Source organism: Panthera pardus, unplaced genomic scaffold (genome assembly GCF_024362965.1).
Source record: "Panthera pardus isolate Hobbes unplaced genomic scaffold, ASM2436296v1 HiC_scaffold_27, whole genome shotgun sequence".
In the NCBI taxonomy this organism is placed as follows: Eukaryota; Metazoa; Chordata; class Mammalia; order Carnivora; family Felidae; genus Panthera; species Panthera pardus.
Genome location: NW_026526843.1, coordinates 28,886,354 through 28,906,269, shown reverse-complemented (window position 1 = coordinate 28,906,269; position 19,916 = coordinate 28,886,354). Strand labels below are relative to the sequence as shown.

At 40.7% G+C, this 19,916-nt stretch overlaps 1 protein-coding gene across 6 annotated transcripts in view; it reads right to left on the bottom strand.

Annotated features, from left to right (window-relative positions):
• CUL4B (cullin 4B) overlaps positions 1 to 15,931 on the bottom strand; it is a 40,667-nt gene extending 24,736 nt beyond the window's left edge. For 2 of the 6 annotated variants that reach the window (XM_019421835.2, XM_019421836.2), the window contains exons 1-3: positions 11,445 to 11,676; positions 10,150 to 10,689; positions 7,701 to 7,816 (exon numbers count right to left, since the gene is read on the bottom strand). In XM_019421835.2, the coding sequence (XP_019277380.1) occupies positions 7,701 to 7,816; positions 10,150 to 10,689; positions 11,445 to 11,472 (684 nt within the window). In that variant the 5' untranslated portion in view covers positions 11,473 to 11,676. Of the gene's footprint in view, positions 1 to 7,700; positions 7,817 to 9,847; positions 10,098 to 10,149; positions 10,690 to 11,444; positions 11,677 to 15,710 lie in introns of those variants that run through there. The other 4 variants (XM_019421831.2, XM_019421834.2, XM_019421832.2 and 1 more) reach the window with 4 other exon arrangements.
• Positions 15,932 to 19,916: the final 3,985 nt, after the last annotated feature.

Here is a 19,916-nt window from a genome sequence, read left to right as displayed (position 1 = left end):
CTTTGACTGTTCAACATATATAGACCAGATCTAGTCATTTCCCTTCCCTGACAACCTTTCATCAAGCTCTAGTACTGTTCCGGAGAAATCCCATAATAGGTATAAAAAAATACAAAGGGCTGGGGTGCTTGGTTGGTTCAGTCAGTGGAGTATGTGACTCTTGATCTCAGGGTTGTGAGTTCAAGTCCCATGTTGGGTGCAGAGATTACTTAAAAATAAATTCTTAAATAAAAAAAAAAAAAACTTTAGGGGCACCTGGCTGGCTCAGTTGGAAGAAGACTGCGATTCTTGATCTCGGGGTCATGAGTTCAAGCCCCACATTGGGCATGGAGCCTACTTTAAAAAATCTTTGGTGCAGGGCACCTGGGTGGCTCAGTCGGTTGAGCGTCTGACTTAGTTCAGGTCAAGATCTCACAGTCTTTGGATTCGAGCCCCGTGTCGGGCTCGGTGCTGACAACTCGAGCCTGGAGGCTACTTCAGATTCTGTGTCTCCCTCTCTCTCTGCCCCTCCCCCGCTCATGCGCGTGCGCTCTCTCTCTCCAAAATAAATAAACATTAAAATAATAAATAAATAAATAAACAAACAATCTATCTATCTTTGGGGCACCGGGGTGGCTCAGTCGGTTGATTTCAGCTCAGGTCATGATCCCAGAGTCACGGGATAGAGTTCTGTGTTGGACTCTGCACTAAGCATGAAGCCTGCTTAAGATTCTCCCCCCTCTCTCCCTCTGCCTCTCTCCCCCCTTGCACGCTCTCTCTCTAAACTAAAAACATTTTTTTAATCTTTAAAAAAATATACAAAGGACTAAACCATGTGGTTCATGGTCTACCATTTACGTAAAAAAGACAAAACAAATAAAACACACACACAGTTGTTTTTACATACATGAGACACTGCTGGAAAGATACTCCCCAAACTAATAGTGTTTGTGGAGAGAGGAACTAACTGAGTTGTGGGGGGGGGGGGGGTAGAGGATAGGGTGGAAGTGAAACTTTTCACTATATGTTCTGTATTATTTTTTGGATTTTGAACTAGATGAATACATTAAGTCCTCAAAAAATTTAAAATATTTGCCTTACCCAATAAACCCTATCTTCCCCACCACCACTTTTCAGCATGGCATTCAAGGCTCAATTTTACCATTTTAGTCTCATGTCTGTTTATGATCTTCCACACATACTATCATCTAAACACTCTGCTTTCCTTACTTTTTAAAGCAAGGTTTGTTTGGAGCAATCACGTGTGCCTAAAATAGGGACTTCCAAAAATTTTTGACAAGCCACAGTTAAGAAACACATTGTATGTCACAATCCATTATACATAAATTTATGTAACTTAAACAAAATTTTCATGAAACTACACTTATTGTTACTATGTGTGATGTTCTTTGATTATTTTCTATTTCATGTCTTTTAAAAAATGCTGGTCATGGCCGGGGGGTGGGGGGAGGTGCTGGATGGCTCAGTCGGTTAAGCATCCAACTTCAGGTCAGGTCATGATCTCACCATCCGGTCCATGAGTTCCAGCCCCGTGTCAGGCTATGTGTAGACAAGCTCAGTGCCTGGAACCTGTTTCAGATTCTGTGTCTCCCTCTCTCTCTGCCCCTTCCCCGCTCATGCTGTATCTATCTCTTAAAAATAAACATTAAAAAAAATTTTTTTAATGCTGGTCACAAACTACTCATTTCATGAAGCTACTTAAATATAAGCACCTTAGGAAAAAGGCCTAAGTGATCTTTTTATGTCCATGGCATCTGTCCAGCTTTGCACACAGTAAGCAGTAACTAATTCAACAAGAACTATTTAACTAAGTGCTCTGTACCCTATTAAGTACTGGGATAGAAACATGAATAGGAAAATGTTAAATAACTACTTAAAGTTTGGGATAAGCTCTATTTTATTCCAGATCTTTGAAATGAACTATTAGAAATGTATTTAGTATTGTTTTATGTCTCATTTCACATGCAACTATTTATATCAAGCAGATTCTAGATCATTTTAAAAGTCTCTTAAATAAAATTATCTTTTTACTTAAGCTCCTAATCATTACTGGTAAATATGCTGCCTTAAAAATTCTTTTTCAGGGGCGCCTGGGTGGTTCAGTCGGTTGGGCGTCCGACTTCGGCTCAGGTCACGATCTCGCGGTCCGTGAGTTCGAGCTCCGCGTCGGGCTCTGTGCTGACAGCTCAGAGCCTGGAGCCTGTTTCAGATTCTGTGTCTCCCTCTCTCTCTGACCCTCCCCCGTTCATGCTCTGTCTCTCTCTGTCTCAAAAATAAATAAACGTTAAAAAAATTTTTTTTTTAAATTCTTTTTCAATGTAGTCAGATATAAAATAGAACATTCTAACAAGTTTCTAACCTTTATTCCCCAAAACCTCAGCCCCTCCCCTCCAAAATCCATACATATCACATCAAAAACATGTTTGTCTGAAAAAAAAGTGTTTGTCTGAAACAAACAAAACCACACACTCCAAAGAAACGTAAACATGTAGCAAACAAAATGTAAAACTATAGTTCCTGAAATTTGATGCTTTGGGGAATACAGGATTTAAGACAGCAAAGGCACATAAGATTGCACATGGGGCAAGAGAAGGAACAGAAATGAGGGTAAGTAGTAACACTAGAATAAAAAAATGAAAAGGACTAAAATAAGAATAAAAAATACAAAAACTACAAAAATATACACAGTAAGGGAGGAAATCTAGAAATTTTTCTCATTTAACAACGATAGACACCAAGAAAGATATTAAATTCCCACAGGGTGCTGAACTCTGGCCGTTGGCCTAATGGGTTGGGTGTTATTTTTCAAACCATATATTTAAAGAAAGGAAAACACACCACCAAGTTTTCAACAAACGATACAGCAATAAAATCTAATTTATCTTTTTACATTTAGGAAAAATGGCTACAAGATACTCAAAATATATCAAAAACTAAGAACTTACAGAAAGGAAACCAGACATGAAACCTAAATTATTTTTCTTTTTACAGCTAGTAAAAAAGGATTTAAATAAGACTAAAATTATCAAGGACTAAGAATTTGTAGTCGCACTTTAAAAAAAAAAAGTCTGTTTATTTTTGAGAGAGAGCATGAGGAGGGGAGGGGCACAGAGAGATGGAGACAGAGGATGTGAATCTGAAGCAGGCACCTCACTGTCCGCAGCGAGCCAGACATGGGGCTTGAATCCACAAACCTTGAGATCATGACCTGAGCCAAAATCAAGAGTGGTACGCTTAACCAACTGAGCTATCCAGGCATCCCCCCCCCCAACTATTATTAATAATACATAAAATTATTTCCATCAGAATTGAAGTATGGACTAGACTTGCCTTCGAATAAAATAAACATTTATATTAAGAATATATGTTATATTTTCATATATAAACTACCAGCCACCTCCAAAAAAGGTAGCTGATTTTAAAAGACTATACAGCTACTTATACAAGGCTGAGTACGTAAGAAAAATAATCCCATTATTTAAAACACCCAAAATTCCAACTATTATAAGATATCACATGTAAAAAACAAGACATATTCTTGAGAAGTAAAAGATCCTTGTTCCTAGAGAGTTCCTCTCTTTATTATTCTTTCAATTTGGCTAACGATGTCTACTGACACGTATCTGGAATGTAATCTATTTATCAGCCAGCTGTTCTGACTCAGTGTGGATTTAGAATTTTATAACATGTGGCTTTAGAGCTGTACAGTAAAGGGTAATCTAAAAATAAAGATATCTTTTTAAAAGACTCATTTATTATCATCATTATCAATGATGACACCAACAAACAGTAGACATTGTAACAAGCAGTTTTTCTGCAGTATTTTGTTTACAACTAAACAACCCTAACACAAAGATAATGTTACTCTTCCATTTTGCAAATGAGGAAAACAAGGCTTAGAGGAGTAACTTGCCCAAAGTTATCATGAGTGGCAGATCTCTAATCTAAATCAGGCTGATCAACTCAAAAGTCAGTGCACTTAACCATACTCCTATCTGTAGTCAATCAAAAATAAGCAAACAAAAAAAATCCCCCAAACTAAAATAACATTAACCAACCACTGCCTCACACTTACCAGGATTTCAAGGTTGTCGAGGAAAGATATTTTTAAACTCAAGTACAATTCTCATTTAAAATCACCCTTAAAAGACATTTGTTTCTTGCAAATGCACTCAGAACCACATATTCTGTTCTAGAAACTAAAAACTCAGGGAGGCAGTACATGCCATCCATACTAGGGACTTCTATGATTAAGCTTTAAAACCGTTTGCGTGCAGAGAAAAAAGTTCTGCATAGATATATGCCAAATAAGCGTTTACTTCAGATACAAAGGATAGCATGGGGGAATGAGAGGTTTGGTGAACTTTTGCTTGGTGTAATACTACATACTTCTACAGTTTCAATTTTAGGAGAGTACTTTTTTTTTTTTTTAGGAGAGTACTTTTAATTTACATTTCAACCAGTCAAAATTAAACAAGCACCTGAAATCCAGATGGTATGAACTTTACTCCCTTTATCTTTTTATCTTTTTGTGAACTTGAACATCTCAAAATAAACTTTCTGAGAATGATCCAAACGAGCATTTATAAAATTAAAGTCAAAAACAAAAACAGTTATAAACAAATGCTTTTGAATTTATTAAAGCAGAAATAGTAAAGAACTATGAAAAATGCAAAGAGTTAAAAAGCTGTATCACTGATTTTAGGCTAAAGAAATGCAACTGAACAATAGCATGTAATAATTCTGAAATACAGGAAAGGAAAAACAGAAAAAATGTAAGCTATGAGCTCCTGAAACAAAGACATTTAACAGAATCAATTTATCAGGAAAAAATTTTTTAATGTTTCTTTAATTTTGAGAGAGAGAGACAGAGAGAGAGAGACAGAGAGAGACAGAGAGAGACAGAGAGAGACAGAGAGAGAGAGAGGGAGAACACGCCTGTGCTAGCGGGGGAGGGGCAGAGAGAGAGAGGGAGACAGAACCCAAAGCAGGCTCAGCGCAGAACCCAACACAGAGCTCGAACCCACCAACCTTGAGATCGCGACCTGATCCAAAGTCAGACGCTTAACTGAGCCACCCAGACGCCCCAGGAGAAATATTTTTGAACCCCAAAGCTCTAGAAAAATATTCAAGGTAAAGTAAATAGGCTTCATTAGCAATCACAATCTGCCATAAATACAAAATATATAAAATAACATTATTGAAACTAAAGATGCTGTACACCAGCATATCCAAATAAACACCATATATGTACACGAATGAAAAAATTACCTTCTTTGATGACAAAGTTTTTTCCCTAAAGTGAAGTATTTATTTGCCTCAAACACTGCACTACAGAGGTATTCAAAGAGCTGTGGTGTACTAGTGAAGCAGCATAGTAGTAAAAATGCACTGGACTTGAAACTTAGGCATCTCATTATTTAACTTCCCTGAGACTCAGTTTCCTCATCAACAGAGGAATAATAAGCACTCCCTTATCCACTTCACAAAAGGTTACTTCTACAATGCTTAAATGAAATAATAAAAGATGCACCTGCTTTGTAGACTGTCACCTGCACTATATGAAAAAAGCTATTGGACTACATGATCTTATCTCTTGAAGCCCTTCCAACTCCAATTCCATAATTCTACTTTTAGTATTGTACAACTCAGGAGCCACATGTGCAATATACCAACAAAGCCAAGTAAGGTGGGCTCATTCTTAACTAATAACTTCCTACTACTACCACCACTATCTGATACTTCCATAGCTTTATAAGGATTAGAATACTGTATAACATTATTACTATGGTTCGGACGTTGTTCTGAGTGTTTTGCATGCACTGACTCATTCAATTTTCAAAGCAACAGAAACTGGTGATCTTAATTGGCTTATTACAAGTGAAAAAGCCACACTGTGACTTATGAAAGAGCTGTACTAGTGATATCATCTTGTATTTCTAGATCATAGTGCTTCGAGGTGTTTCTCACATCTTACTGGATTCTTACAAGTAGCTCCATGAGGTAGATAGGACAGTTCTTCTTTCCCTTATTTTACAGAGAAGCAAACTGAAGTTGAGAGAGGTCTAATTTCTTGCTCAAGATCACAAAGGTGATAGCAGCCAAAACCAGATCCCAAATCTGTCTCCTGACTCCTAACCCAGTGTTTGTCCATTACTACACAGCCTCTGCAACTAAAGTCAATAGATGAAAACTACAAATTCTGATGAGTTGAACCAACTTAACTTCTTACAAGGTATTTATCAATATAAAAGACTCTAAGAGTGCTTGGGTGGCTCATTTGGATAAGCTCCTGACTCTTGGTTTCAGCTCAGGTCATGATCTCATGGTTTGTGAGTCTGAGCCCCAAGTTAGGCTAAACGCTGACAGCAGAGAAACTGCTTGGGATTCTCTTTCTCCCTGTCTCTCGCCACATCCCTGTGTGTGTGCGCTCTCTCAAAATAAATAAACTTAAAAAAATTAAAAATAAAAAAAACAATTCAAGCTACTAGATTCTGAAATATTTTTTTATATGCAACTGCTGACGCTATAATGGAAAGTAACTTCTTGAAGTGGTTGTGTCAAAAATACAGTAGGGAAAAATACCTTAGTAGTAAGAAGTCTAAATCAGTAATTGCCCTTAATAGTATATTTAAACCAAACACTTCAAATATAGACCCATCTGTTAAGCAAAAGAAACAAACCTGAACCTCAGAGGAAGTTGCCGGACTGCTCATTTTTTTGGCTAAGGATGGTCTTGCAGTCCAGAAGATAAGACAAATGTAAAGAGCAAGAAAAAGAAATGGCGGGGCGCCTGGGTGGCTCAGTCAGTTGAGCATCTGACTTCGGCTCAGGTCATGATCTCACGGCTCTGGAGTTCAAGCCCCACATCAGGCTCTGTGCTGACACCTCAGAGCCTGAAGCCCCCTTCTGATTCTGTGTCTCCCTCTCTCTCTGCCCTCCCCCTCTCGCATTCTGTCTCTCTCTCTCTCAAAAGAAAAAGAAATGGCAAAAGTCTACTACTACAAAGGAAGAAGGATAAAATACAGAGTATCTGCATTTCTTGAGGCCCTTCCTATAGGCAAATAACACCACTTAGCAAGAAGTGCCACAACAGAATGATGTTACCAGATATCATCTTTGGGATCTAGGCTATAGGATTCCATTATAGGAATATAATTGGATTATACCAAGGTACTCCTTACTGTAAATCCTAATCAGAAGGGTCCAAAATAAACCCGAAATATACCAATATGACTGTACTCATAGTTTATGTCAGAATGTCAGAGTATGTGGTTTGATTATAAAAGAATGCATAAGTGGGGCGCCTGGGTGGCTTGGTCGGTTAAGCGTCCGACTTTGGGACTTCGGCTCAGGTCATGATCTCACGGCCCGTGAGTTCGACCCCCGCGTCGGGCTGGCCCGTGAGTTCGAGCCCCGCGTCGGGCTCTGTGCTGACCGCTCAGAGCCTGCAGCCTGTTTCAGATTCTGTGTCTCCCTCTGTCTCTGCCCCTCCCCTGTTCATGCTCTCTCTCTCTGTCTCAAAAATAAATAAACGTTGAAAAAAAAATTAAAAAAAAAAAAGAATGCGTAAGTTAATCAAGAAATTGTAATTAGAAGAGAACCAAAAGTCTACAGAAGGACTCATTTCAAAGTAAAATCCATATACATCCCACCTCAATATATGCTAGCCAAATCTGGCTATCCACATTAACACATACCTGATAGAGTTCTTCTAAATTGTACTTAATCGAAGTACTATTCTGGATAGCTTCCACCGCTTCTTTCAGTTTCTGCCATGTTTCATCTGTGTAGTTCTCCGGTAATTTAGGCTTATCTAGATAATATGTAGAAAGTTGATGTCAGAATATATAGTATATGGTAACGAAAGGATCCATTAAAAGTGCAATAATAGTATTACTGCTTTTTAAGAGTAAATTTTGATTTTTATAATTATTACATCTAAATATTAAAGTAACTACTGGAGGCGCCTGGGTGGCTCAGAAGGTTAAACATCCGACTTCGGCTCAGGTCATATCTTGTAGTTCATGAGTTCGAGCCCCGTGTTGGGCTCTGTGCTGACAGCTCAGAGCCTGGATCCTGCTTCGGATTGTGTCTCCCTCTCTCTCTGCCCTTCCCCCAGTCACGCTCTGTCTCTCAAAAATAAATAAACATAAAAAAATAAAAAATAAAGTAACTACTGTATTTAAGCTTAGCATAAAGAATAAAATTTGAAATGCCAGAATATTGTTCGTCATTTTGACTCACCTATTAGAATTCACCTTTAGGTGAAGTTTTTTTTTCTATTGACTGTATTGCTTCAAAAAATAAAAATTCAAGAATCACAGATAAAAAAATAACAATCCTGATCTTATTCGAGGACATGTAAAACCTAGCAAGTCAGTTGACATGCATTTTGTACCTGAGATTTGAAATACTGAATGTCTACTATGTACAGGTACTTTATAAATCTCTTAATCTTCCTAACAACGCTCTAAGGAAGGTATTATCACCCCTATTTTGCAACAGAGGAAACTGAGGCCAGAAGACTCGATTTAGTAAGGCTTGCCCAAGGTCATCAAAGCTAATCAATGGCAAAACTGGAATTCTAATCCAAGTCTGTTTGACTCTCACATAAATTTATGCAGCATCTACAAATGAAAAGAAACATCTTAACTCAGGTTTTAATTTAAATTCCATCTATGAGCAGAGTAAAATTTTTAAAAATTAAAACATCCAAATGACTCCAGAACCTATGTAGCATTTTCAGAGTGGAAAGGAATATCTTAACCCGGGCCTTAATTTAAACTTCATTGACCAACAAGGAATATTTTTTAAATTAAAACATTCAAATGTCTTAATGTGTTTTTAGTTTAAGAGGGAGAGAAAAAAACCCAAACAAAATCTCTGAAACCAGTATGCAAATGAAATTAGGGATAAAGCTCATCTCTTTAAAAATCCTTGGCTATTACATCCATATACTTGGAGTGGAACAGTGAACACATTAGTCAATTACAATTCACATTCACTTCAGAAAAGTATACTATTAAACCAGAAAGATTACAACACTCTTGAGAACCTGGGGATGGGAGAAGAATGACAGAAAAAAAAGAGAAGGTTAAAAATAAACACTATAACCCTCTGCTTTAGACAAAATAGAGCATATTCTTGATTTTCACACTAATGTTGAAAACACAAGCACCAAGAAGCTAATTTTCTGAATACTAATATTTACCCACAAGGCACTTATCTGGTAAATATTACTTAAGTTCATTCATTTATTTCTCCGTTTAATAAACCTCTTAGCATCTACTACCTGCCAGTTAAGGGTGTTGAAAAACTAAGTCAGAAAACTAGAAACACAGTTAACAGAAAAAAGTAATTCAGCTCAAAATCTGTTGATTTTATATACATCAGTGCATTCATAATACTCTCAATCACATATCTCAAATGTAAAATGAACAAATTTTCCTAAATTTGAACTGCAGGTCAGTACTTTAAAACCCATTTTAGTGAAAAAAAAAAAAGATGTAGTAATTGTTCCCATCTTTAAACTAGTGGTACAGAGTTACTACTTATCTGTATACACAGTATTTTTGACTTCCAAACCCTACCTTTGGAAAGAAATGCAGAGATCATAAATATTTTTCTCCAAATACTGCTTCCACAAGGGGTTTCAAGAATATAATGTTCAACATTACAAATCTAACTATAAATCTTCACTGAGCATGAAAAGATCACCATTGCTACCTGCATTTCTAGGGACTAGAAAATGTGGCCTACTGAAGCATAAAAATAAAAATCACCAGTACGAAAGCTCACTATGCACCTGAAATAAATAAACCTCTTTAGAATACAAATTTCTCACCTGTAAAATCCGGATCAATCATACCGATTCTCAGTATTGTAATGAGTAACAGTAGATAGAAGAAGCTGAGCCAGACCTCAAAATACTGCCCAGAAACACTCGGTGTATGCTTCAGCACAAGGATACTAACCACCCCCGGAAAATGAACCCTCCACCCAAAAAAGGACCTCCCTCCACCTCATTGATTATGCATAAAACATTAGGCCACCTCTATACTGTTTAATATATTAACATAAACAGAGCACGTGACCGCTCAAGTGTCAAATCCTTAGTAGGTGATTATGGATTTTGGCCTTGGTTACCTTTAAAGTTCTTGATCACTAACTTCTTAGCAGAGCCAGGCTTGCTGTTAGCAAAGCTAGAAGTGGTGGTAGAAGATTTGGCTAGGCCGTTTGCATGATGCACCGAAGCCACAGAAGAGATTAATATACTCTTATTTTTAAGTTGCTGCTGCTGAGATGTTGCAGCAGTTGGTGAAGATGAGGAGGAAGAAGAGGAGGATTCCTCAGCCATCTTCGCATCAAACCCTACAAACTCCAGGGTGTCTTCAAAACGCAGCTTCTTCTGTATCGGTACGTGGCTGGAAGTAGCCACTGAAACCCCCAGGCAGAAGGACGAGGTTGAAGGGGATGCCGAATCTCTGGGTTGTAAAGGAGGAGTGGAAGAGGAAGAGGTGGAATCAAAGTCTTCTCTCTCGTTACTACTATTACTGCCGCTACTGCTGCTGCTGTTTAACTTTCTCTTCTTGGCAGAGGTGGGCGGAGTGGTGCTGGTATTACCATCAGTGGCAGATCTGACCTCCTGAGCAGCAGCAGCAGCTGAGGGATTGGGGGAAGAAAAACCTGTTGGAAACATGAAAATAGCGGGGTCAACAGGCAGAGGAGCATCAAAAACCTACGTTTATATGCCTGCGTGCGTGTAGGAGAGAAGGTGGCAATGCTAGAGGGGGAAGGGAAGAAAGAGAGGAGAAACACAGAGGACGAGAAGGAAAGTGAAGGGGGGGCTACACCGGGGGAATGGGAGGGTTTGGGAAGGCGGATAGGCTGACACCAGGAGTGAGCAGAACGAGGGGGGAGAGCGAATGAGGAGGCAGACAGGTAAACGGCGGTGCCGTCCCCCTCCCCTGCTTTTCGGTCTCTCTCCCCCCTTTCTGCTGGAGCGACTCAGTGAGTCTGTGAGGCTGCAGCTCCTCCTCCTGTTCTCCCTCTCTCTGGGAGGGGAGATGCCGTGGTTGGGGGGAGGGGGGAGGGGGGAGAGAACCAAGGCTTGTTATTGTCAATAGCACAAGAGGCTAAAGATGGCGCCACTTCCGGTCACGCGGCGGCGAGGGAGGGGCGGCGTCTGTCCTCGGGAGTGGGGGGTGGAGAGAAGCACTGCAAGGCGCCCGAGGGGCGGGGGTGCTGGCTCCTGGGGAGGCGGCGGGAAAGCGGCAGCTAAGGCGCCCAAGACGCTCGTGCTCCTTCCCTAGCTCTCGCTGTTCCTCCCCCTCCCTCTCCCGCTCCCCTTCCTTGGCAGCACTCTCCTCCCCCGGTCCGCCGGTAACTCCCACCCCCTCCTTAACGGTCCCGCGGGAAGCTTCGCGCTGCAGCGCCCTTACCGGAAGTGACTGGGCAGACACTTTTCATAGCGCCCAGATCCCGAAGCCCCCAGGTCCGCAGGACTTGAGTGGGGGGGGTGGGGGAGGGAGAAAAGGGGGGTAAGAGAAGTGGAAAGGGAGGAGGGGGCGGGCTTTCTAGACACCTCCCGAGCTCCTGATTGGAGCTTTGTGAACGCGAGGCGGGCGGGGTAGGGGGAAGGTGGCGGGAGAAGCAGCGGGAAGGAGCCTGAAGGGGAGGGAAGGTGGTGACGGTGAGGGGCGGGGTGAGCTAGCTGGGAAAAAAGAGGAGGAGGAAGACAGGAAGGGAGGGAGTAAAAAGTAAGGGAACCGAGAATGGAAACTTTGAAAGAGATAAAGGAATAAGGAGGGGTTGTAAGGCATGGGGAGTAACCCGAAATGAAGGAAAATATGATCATGGCATTATGCCTGCTGCTAAGAAGGAATGTCCTGACGTTAAAATAGGAAAGGAAAACGATGTTAGATACAAAGAAAATGAGTTTTTGCTTCGATTGAGCTATAAATTGTTTCTCTTATGTCAAGGACACTGCTGACCCAACACTGAATAGGGCCTGAGTTTTGATACCTTTTTCAGTAATGTAGCTGTAAAATCTTTTTACCTTCCTACCAGGAGCATTTTCTAAGATGGCTGGCCAGAGTTAGGGTGCATTCTAAGGTCCAAGAAACAAGCAGGTAACTAACACCCCCCCCCACACACAATACACAACGACCTCCTCAGTCATTAATCCAATAATTTACGGACCAAACAAAGCGACTTTTACCAAATCTCAATTCAGAACTGTTTCAAAGAACACATTTTGGAAGAATGATATTGGCAAAAATCAATGTTTTCTACCAATATATTCCACAAGCCCCAATTCCAAAATAGATTACTCTTAAGAACAAACCTCTAAATGTGGTTCAATTAGCAGCACTAACCTTGTAAATTTCCTGCTGGGAGTTTTTGTTTAACCTGAGGGCATGGGGGGGGGGGGCACAATGTCAAATAAAACTAAATCTGCCAACCTGTTGATCATTCTAATTGCAGAAACATCCAACTGAAAGACTTTATGCCACACATGATATCAGGTCCCTACCATTGAGAAGCCAGTAGGGGAAGAGGGTTTCAAAACTAATTTCCCTAACAGTTGTATAACATATGTACAAAGTGCTCCGGAAACATGTGAATCAAGAAATTCGGAAGAATTTTGGAATAATCGGTTTCACATAGGAATTGTTTATGCTGGGTGTCAGAGTGGGAATGCCAAAAAGACGAGTGAGGGGGAAGGTCAAAGGCATTCTGGGCAGTGCAAATGGGCAAAGCAGGGAGTTGTGAAAGGGCCTGGCCTGTTTATGGAAATATGGAAAGTGCAATGAAGCTACCAAGTAAGATGTCTACCAAGTTAGAAGTAAGGAAAATGAGGCTCAAGAGTGCCTGGGTAGAGGCCAAGAGCAGGCCACCCAAAATGTAACACAATGGCATATTGATTATTTTGAATTGAAGCTACTTGGGAAACCACTGGCACAAGAACACGCAGACCCTGTTCTGTCCCCCTGAAAGCAAGAAACAAATCTCCCATAAGGCAAATATGCTCCCTGTACTAAGAAAGAAAAAGACATCCTTATCACCAGTAAAGCTGAGAAAGCTGCAGAAACCAACGTTTTTCTAATCTACCTCAACCTAAATTCCGCTTAGAATTCCGTAATTTAATTAAAGCTCTCAAACACCTGTTTTCTTTATCCCTTCAATTCCTCACAAATTTACTGTCTCATTGTCTAAAATGTATTAAGAACTGCCTGCCTTGGTCATTTCTCGAGATCTCTGTGCCCACGTAATAAAACTTTGGGTTTTTTTTTCCTCCTATTAATCTGTCTCCTGTGAATTTAATTCTTAATCCAGCTGGAAGACCTTGAAGGGTAGAGGAAGAATGTTTCCTTCCCTCCTCTGGCACACAAAGCCAAAAATCTGGTCTACTCTGTGGGCTAGGTTAGACAGCAAGGAAAGGAGGGAGCAAGCTAGGCTTTTAAAAGCAGGGGAGTAACAGGACTGTGGGTGGAGTAAAAGCAGTTTGTATTGAATAGTTTTAGAGAGACAAATCAGAACCCTAAGAATGAGTCAATTTTCTAGCTGTCATACAAGCCCACTTTATTTATTTATTTATTTATTTATTAAAAAAATTTAGGTCTTCATAAGTCTGTAGTTAAAATGCAAATCCTCCTAAAAGAGGTACCACCTGGAACCACTATCAGCTTTGTGCTGTTTGATGACAATTGGCTGAGAGCAAGGCTCTAATGGAACTTAGGCCCTAGGACCATAGAGAACAGAGATGGAGGCCAAAAAGAGGGGGAATGGATTCCTATCTGTTTTGAATGTACCATTTTGTTCTGGCTGCCTAAAATGACTGTCAACTCTTAAAGCCAGGAAAGGTATCCTAAAGCACTAAACCTTCCTTTAGTGTGTCTCATATTTCACACGATGCTGAACAACTGTAAATGCAAAGTAAATACTGAAAATTTCATTGAATGAGAAAATAATGCCGTGTCTTTACATCTTTACAAGGGAAGATTAGCTAATTTTCCGGATTTAATGAACAAGGTTGTTCCAATTTGTGTAGTTATAATTTCTTAGAAGGGTGTGTGGATGGGCCAGCTGATAATGGCCCAAATTGATACATTTTCTAGAAGGATTTGCATTTTTTTTATTTAAAAAAAATTTTTTTAACGTTTATTTATTTTTGAGACAGAGAGAGACAGAGCATGAACGGGGGAGGGGCAGAGAGAGAGGGAGACACAGAACCCCGGAAGCAGGGTCCAGGCTCTGGGCCATCAGCCCAGAGCCCGACGCGGGGCTCGAACTCACAGACTGCGAGATGGTGACCTGAGCTGAAGCCGGATGCTTAACCGACTGAGCCACCCAGGTGCCCCTAGAAGGATTTGCATTTTAACCAAGTACTTTTCAAGACCAAAAAAATGGGCCTTGTTTTAATTCATGTAATTATATTTCTTAAAGGGTATATGGAAGTGCTGGCTATTTTTAAAATTACAAATATTAGTACAACAGAAAGGGAATGGACATAAAGGTAGAAAACTGCTTTTGCCATACAAAGATAAACTTTTATACTAACATAAAGCATAGCTGAGTCTTGTTAATATTCAACTACACTCTGGTAATAATAGCTCCCAATCTGACAAGATTATCTAAGCCCTTCGGTTTTCCAAGTTACATGTTAGCTCTAAAAGCACAGATCCTTGGCTCTTGAGCACTAGCTCACTTTGAATGACCCAGCAGTCCTACCTACTATTTAAGTTTTCCATGAAATATCCTTAAATGAGTTTTGTGGAAAAATATTTTTCTTTTTTATCTTGGTGATTAATGCGAATCTTCCTTTTGATATCTTAACAACCTTATTTTGTGCCAGCTCAATCCTCACATATTTAGCATATCTTAATATGGAGATGTAATTGTAATAATGATTTTTTTTTATTTAGCATTTAGATTTTGTGGCACAAACCAACTTAGATATTACTATATGATGTGTGAGGACCAGAATTTTGTGTCTTCTTGGACCCTTGAACCAATTTAAAAAGAAAAACCTTCCATATTTCTTTGTAAAACATCTTTTACATCAAGAATCAAGTACACCCAAACATTTGCCAACCGTTGTTAAACACATTCTCAACATTAAAATACATTTCTCAAGGTTGAACTCACTGAAACCACAATAATCAAGACTGCAATGTAGAACACCATACAATTATGGCCATTATCAGACTAAACCAGATTGGGCACTTAACACATATTCCATATATAGAATCTTTCATCTTGTGAGTTCAACTCATACCTTAGAAACATTAATTAAACTTTACAGTGCTGCCAGATGAAGTATAGTTACTACTGGTATTCTTTTAATCAAGCAAATAAATAAACCTGTAGCTTCTTATAAAGGTAAACATGTATAAAGAAAGATATACAAAAACAGAGGACAAGTTTTTCTAATGTCCATTCCCCTATTTTGGCAGGCATGTCTCTAAAAGAGAGGGGTGCTGTGGTGGCTCAGTCATCAGTTAATCGTCCGACTCTTGGTTTCGGCTCTGGTCATGATCTCACAGTTCGTGAGTTCTAGCCCCACATCAGGCTCTGCAATGATAGTGCAGAGTCTGCTTGGGATTCTTTCTCTCTCTCTCCCTCTCTCTGCCCCTCTCCTGCTCATGCTGTCTCTGTGTCTCAAAATAACTAAAATTCTAAAAAACTTTAAAAAAGAGTATAACCTGATTCCCTTTTTTGATCACGGGAATTCCCCAAGTTACTTTGTTTTGTGTCTTCTCCAGACATCTCAGAGCAGCGATTTGTCAGTGATAGACATCCCTGGAAGCCTTGTTGTCCACAGGTGGAATCTTCCTTAAATAGGAGATAGTGATTGCTCAGGAGAATACTAAAGATATTTCTGCAGCAAGCATTGTTTAAGAATGTGTCTAGAAAAGACAACTGGTGGGTAAAACGTAGTCCATGCTGCCTATCGGCCTTTCTGAAAGACCATCTTTGAAGCAGGGAAGTACAGAAAAGTTAAACCAGGCAGTGGTGAGGTAGTCAACATGATGTCATAATAAGGGCTCTGTGATGCTCTCAACAGCAAGGGGCTGCTAGGAGACGACTGAGGTCAAAGCTTAAGCAAAGATGATCCAACTACACCCTTTGCCCATCCTAGAGTTGCTTTTTTTTTTTAATGTTTATTTTTGAGAGAGAGAGAGAGTGTGAGCAGGGGAGGAGCAGAGAGAGAGGGAGACAAAGTGTCAGAAACAGGCTCTAGGCTCTGAGCTGGTAGCAGAGCCTGACGTGGGGCTCAAACCCACGAACCATGGGATCAGGACCTGAGCCAAAGTCAGACGCTTGGGGCGCCTGGGTGGCTCAGTCGGTTAAGCGGCCAACTTCGGCTCAGGTCATGATCTCGTGGTCCGTGAGTTCCAGCCCCGCGTCGGGCTCTGTGCTGACAGCTCAGAGCCTGGAGCCTGTTTCAGATTCTGTGTCTCCCTCTCTCTGCCCCTCCCCCGTTCATGCTCTGTCTCTCTCTGTCTCAAAAATAAATAAACGTTAAAAAAAATTAAAAAATAAAGTCAGATGCTTAATCGACTGAGCCACTCAGGCACCCCTCCTAGAGTTGCTTTATAAAGCAAGAAACTTGATAAAAAATGCTAAACCTGTGGTGCTCAGTGCAATGTAAATAAATATAACACAGATCTCATATTTTTAACAAAATCATTTATCTTCTACGTAAAATTATCTCATCAACTTAAGACTTACTGACTTGGGTACATCAAACATTTGAGGACTTAGCCCCTTAGCACAGAGATTTTACCTATAGTCCTACCGTGAACCATCCGGAAAGCAGATTTCAGGACTGAAAGTTAGGGCCAGGCCATTTTCCCTGTGGGTTTGGGGTAGGGGACTGGATCAACCACAGATGACTTTTTTCTTTGGTGCTGCCATGCACTTGTTTATTGTGGAGTTGCTGGGCCTATTTTTAACTTTCCCTTCACTTTATCAATGACTATCATAGTCCCCCCCCCTCCCGTCCCGCTTCAAGGTTTGATATTCCAATAGCATTTGGCTTTTCTTTTTCTCCAGAGCAAGGCCAATTTAGGTTTAAACCAGTGGTTCCCAACTCCAAGTAAACAACAGAATTGCCTGGGGACTTAAAAAAAAAAAAAACAACACACCTTTGCCCAGGTTTGAAACCAGTCCAACTGAATTAGAATCTCTGTGAGTAGGGCCTCAACGATCATTATTTCTAAGTTCTCAGGGTGAATCTACATACCTCCAAGATTGAGACCACAGCTGTAGATGAACTAAGTACCATCATGATTTGAATGAAGCTGATAAGCCTTTGTACTCTTTAATGCCCGAAATTTCACAATTATTTATTCATTCCTTTTGATAAAAATAGTCTCCTTCTCTAAGAATCCTTTTTTCAAATGCAAATTAGCCAGGGAGACTCAGTTCCTGACCCTTTAAGGTGAATGGTTCTGGGGAACAAAGGATAATACAAAAGTCCTAAATGCCTGGAGGTAAACAGAACAAGGACGAGACATTGCAAGGGGGGATGTGGGGGGGGGGGGGGTAAAGTTACCAGCAGGGGAGGAAAGATTTCTGAGAGTACATTTTGCTGACCTCACAGTATTGCCTGGGGCCAATCCTGCTTTGTGATGACTGCATATTTAAGATCTAGTCAAGTTTATCTCAGCTGCCAAAAGCTTATTCAAAGAAATTTAAATATTTTTTATAAACAAAACAAAGACCAGACATTGAGAATGTAGATTTGGGACTATCTATAAATGCCCAACTCTGAATTATTCACCATATGGATATTTCTATTGCCAAGTGATCTGTTTTTCCTGATTCCATTAAATGTCCTTTATTCCCACCAATAGCATTATTTTTCTTGCCAATTCATTTGGTCATTCAACAAAAATGTGTTGAGCAACTACTCTGGGCAAGGCATGGTGCTAGATGTCATAAGGGAATACAGAACTAATACGAAATTCCATTTGTGGTTGATTTTACAGTTTTTCAAAGCACTTTCACACACAATCTTATTTTATTCTCATAACCACACTGTGAGATAGGTCAGGTGCCATCCCCATTTTACAGATGAGAAACAGACTCAGAGAAGGAGGTTTAAATGACTTGCCAAGGGGTGCCTGGGTGGCTCAGTCGGTTAAGCGTCAGACTTCAGCTCAGGTCACGATCTCACACTCTGTGAGTTCGAGCCCCGCGTCGAGCTCTGGGCCGATGGCTCAGAGCCTGGAGCCTGCTTCCGATTCTGTGTCTCCCTCTCTCTCTGCCCCTCCCCCGTTCATGCTCTGTCTCTCTCTGTCTCAAAAATAAATAAACGTTAAAAAAAAATTAAAAAAAAAATGACTTGCCAAGGACACGAAGTACACAGACGTAAACCAAACACACTTTTTCTCCAAACCCAAATAAGGTACTTCCTGTAATTTCTAGTTTAGTAAGGAGACATGCCATAAAATTGTCTCAAGTAATAGACAAGTTAGGAAAAGACGTTCAGGGTCCCACTCACCAGAAGAAAAAAAAGTGAGAAATAAAAAATCACTCCTTTATTGAGATGAGCCAAATCACAGAGCCCAATAGGAGACCAAGCTTGGATTCAGTTCAGGCAGGATCCAGCAGCAAGCAATGCACATTTAAGAAGACAGTAGCAATTTGGTTCTAGAGAATCAGTCCATTCTTTGGCTGGACCCTCAGCCCAATGGCTGATCTTCACTAGAGGTAGAAACCAGTTCCTTCTCCTAGCCAAATCTAGACAAACACTGAACAAGCCTTGCCTAAGGACCTGTCACTGAGTATACAAAGACAACCCTTGCCCTCAAACAGTTCTCAATTGGCCTAGTGGGTGAGGCAGACAATTAGAGAACAGAGTGATAAAAGCTGCTTTAGGAGCACAGAAGAGAGACACCTGCACAGCCTAGGAAGGTGGGGTGGGGTGGGGTGGGGTAGAGAAAAGGTGGGCGTGGGGAGTTACAAATAGCTTCCAAAGAAAGTAATTTAATTAAAATTTTTTAACATTTTATTTCATTTTTTGAGTGAGACCATGAGCAGGGGAAGGGCAGAGAGAGAGACACAGAATCTGAAGTAGGCTCCAGGCTCTGAACTGTCAGCACAGAGCCTGACGCAGAACTGGAACTCATGAATTCCAAGATCATGGCCTGAGCCAAAGTCGGAAGCTCAACCAACTGAGCCACCCAGGTGCCCCGAAAATAATTCAATTTAAATCCATGAGGGTAAGTGGGAATTAACCCGGCAAGGGGCACAAAGAAGGAAACTAGGGTGCATGTTTAAATCCTAAAGGTGAGAAAGACTAAGACATATTCAGGATCAGCAAGTAAACTAGGTGTCAGTGAATAGTTTAGTTTGTCCTAACTGATCCCCCTGGAGTGCTATGGAGGGGAATTAAGGCAGCATCCCAGTCTCATTTATGGTACAGTAATTCCTAGGCTTCTTAGCACCAGGCCTTACTCGTATCCCCTACTTGGAGCTGTGGCTGTTACAGCATATACTTGGCGCCCAGGAAGAGACAAGCCACAGGCACTCGGGGAATCAGAAAAGACAGTTTACTGAGCACCGGTGCCGGCCCAGTGGAGTCACCTCCAAAGCCTGAGCCCCAAACCTTGGCATCAGCCTCCTTTATGGCTGGGATGGTAGGGGGTTGAGAGACAAAAGAAAAAGGGGAAGGGGCCCTTATCAGTGGTGCTAACTGGGCAGTTGGTGGACACAGGAGGCAAACAAGATTACAGAAGCCAAAAGTATGCAAGGGGAGAATCCAGCCTCGGGCATCTGGCTGGACCATTTTATCTTGTTTTTACTAGCAAGCTTTTCTTCTCATTCCCCCCTCTTGATTCTCCAGCTGCGGTAGCACTTAGAGAAAATCAGTTTGTGGGGCCCAAGGAATCAAAGGAGGG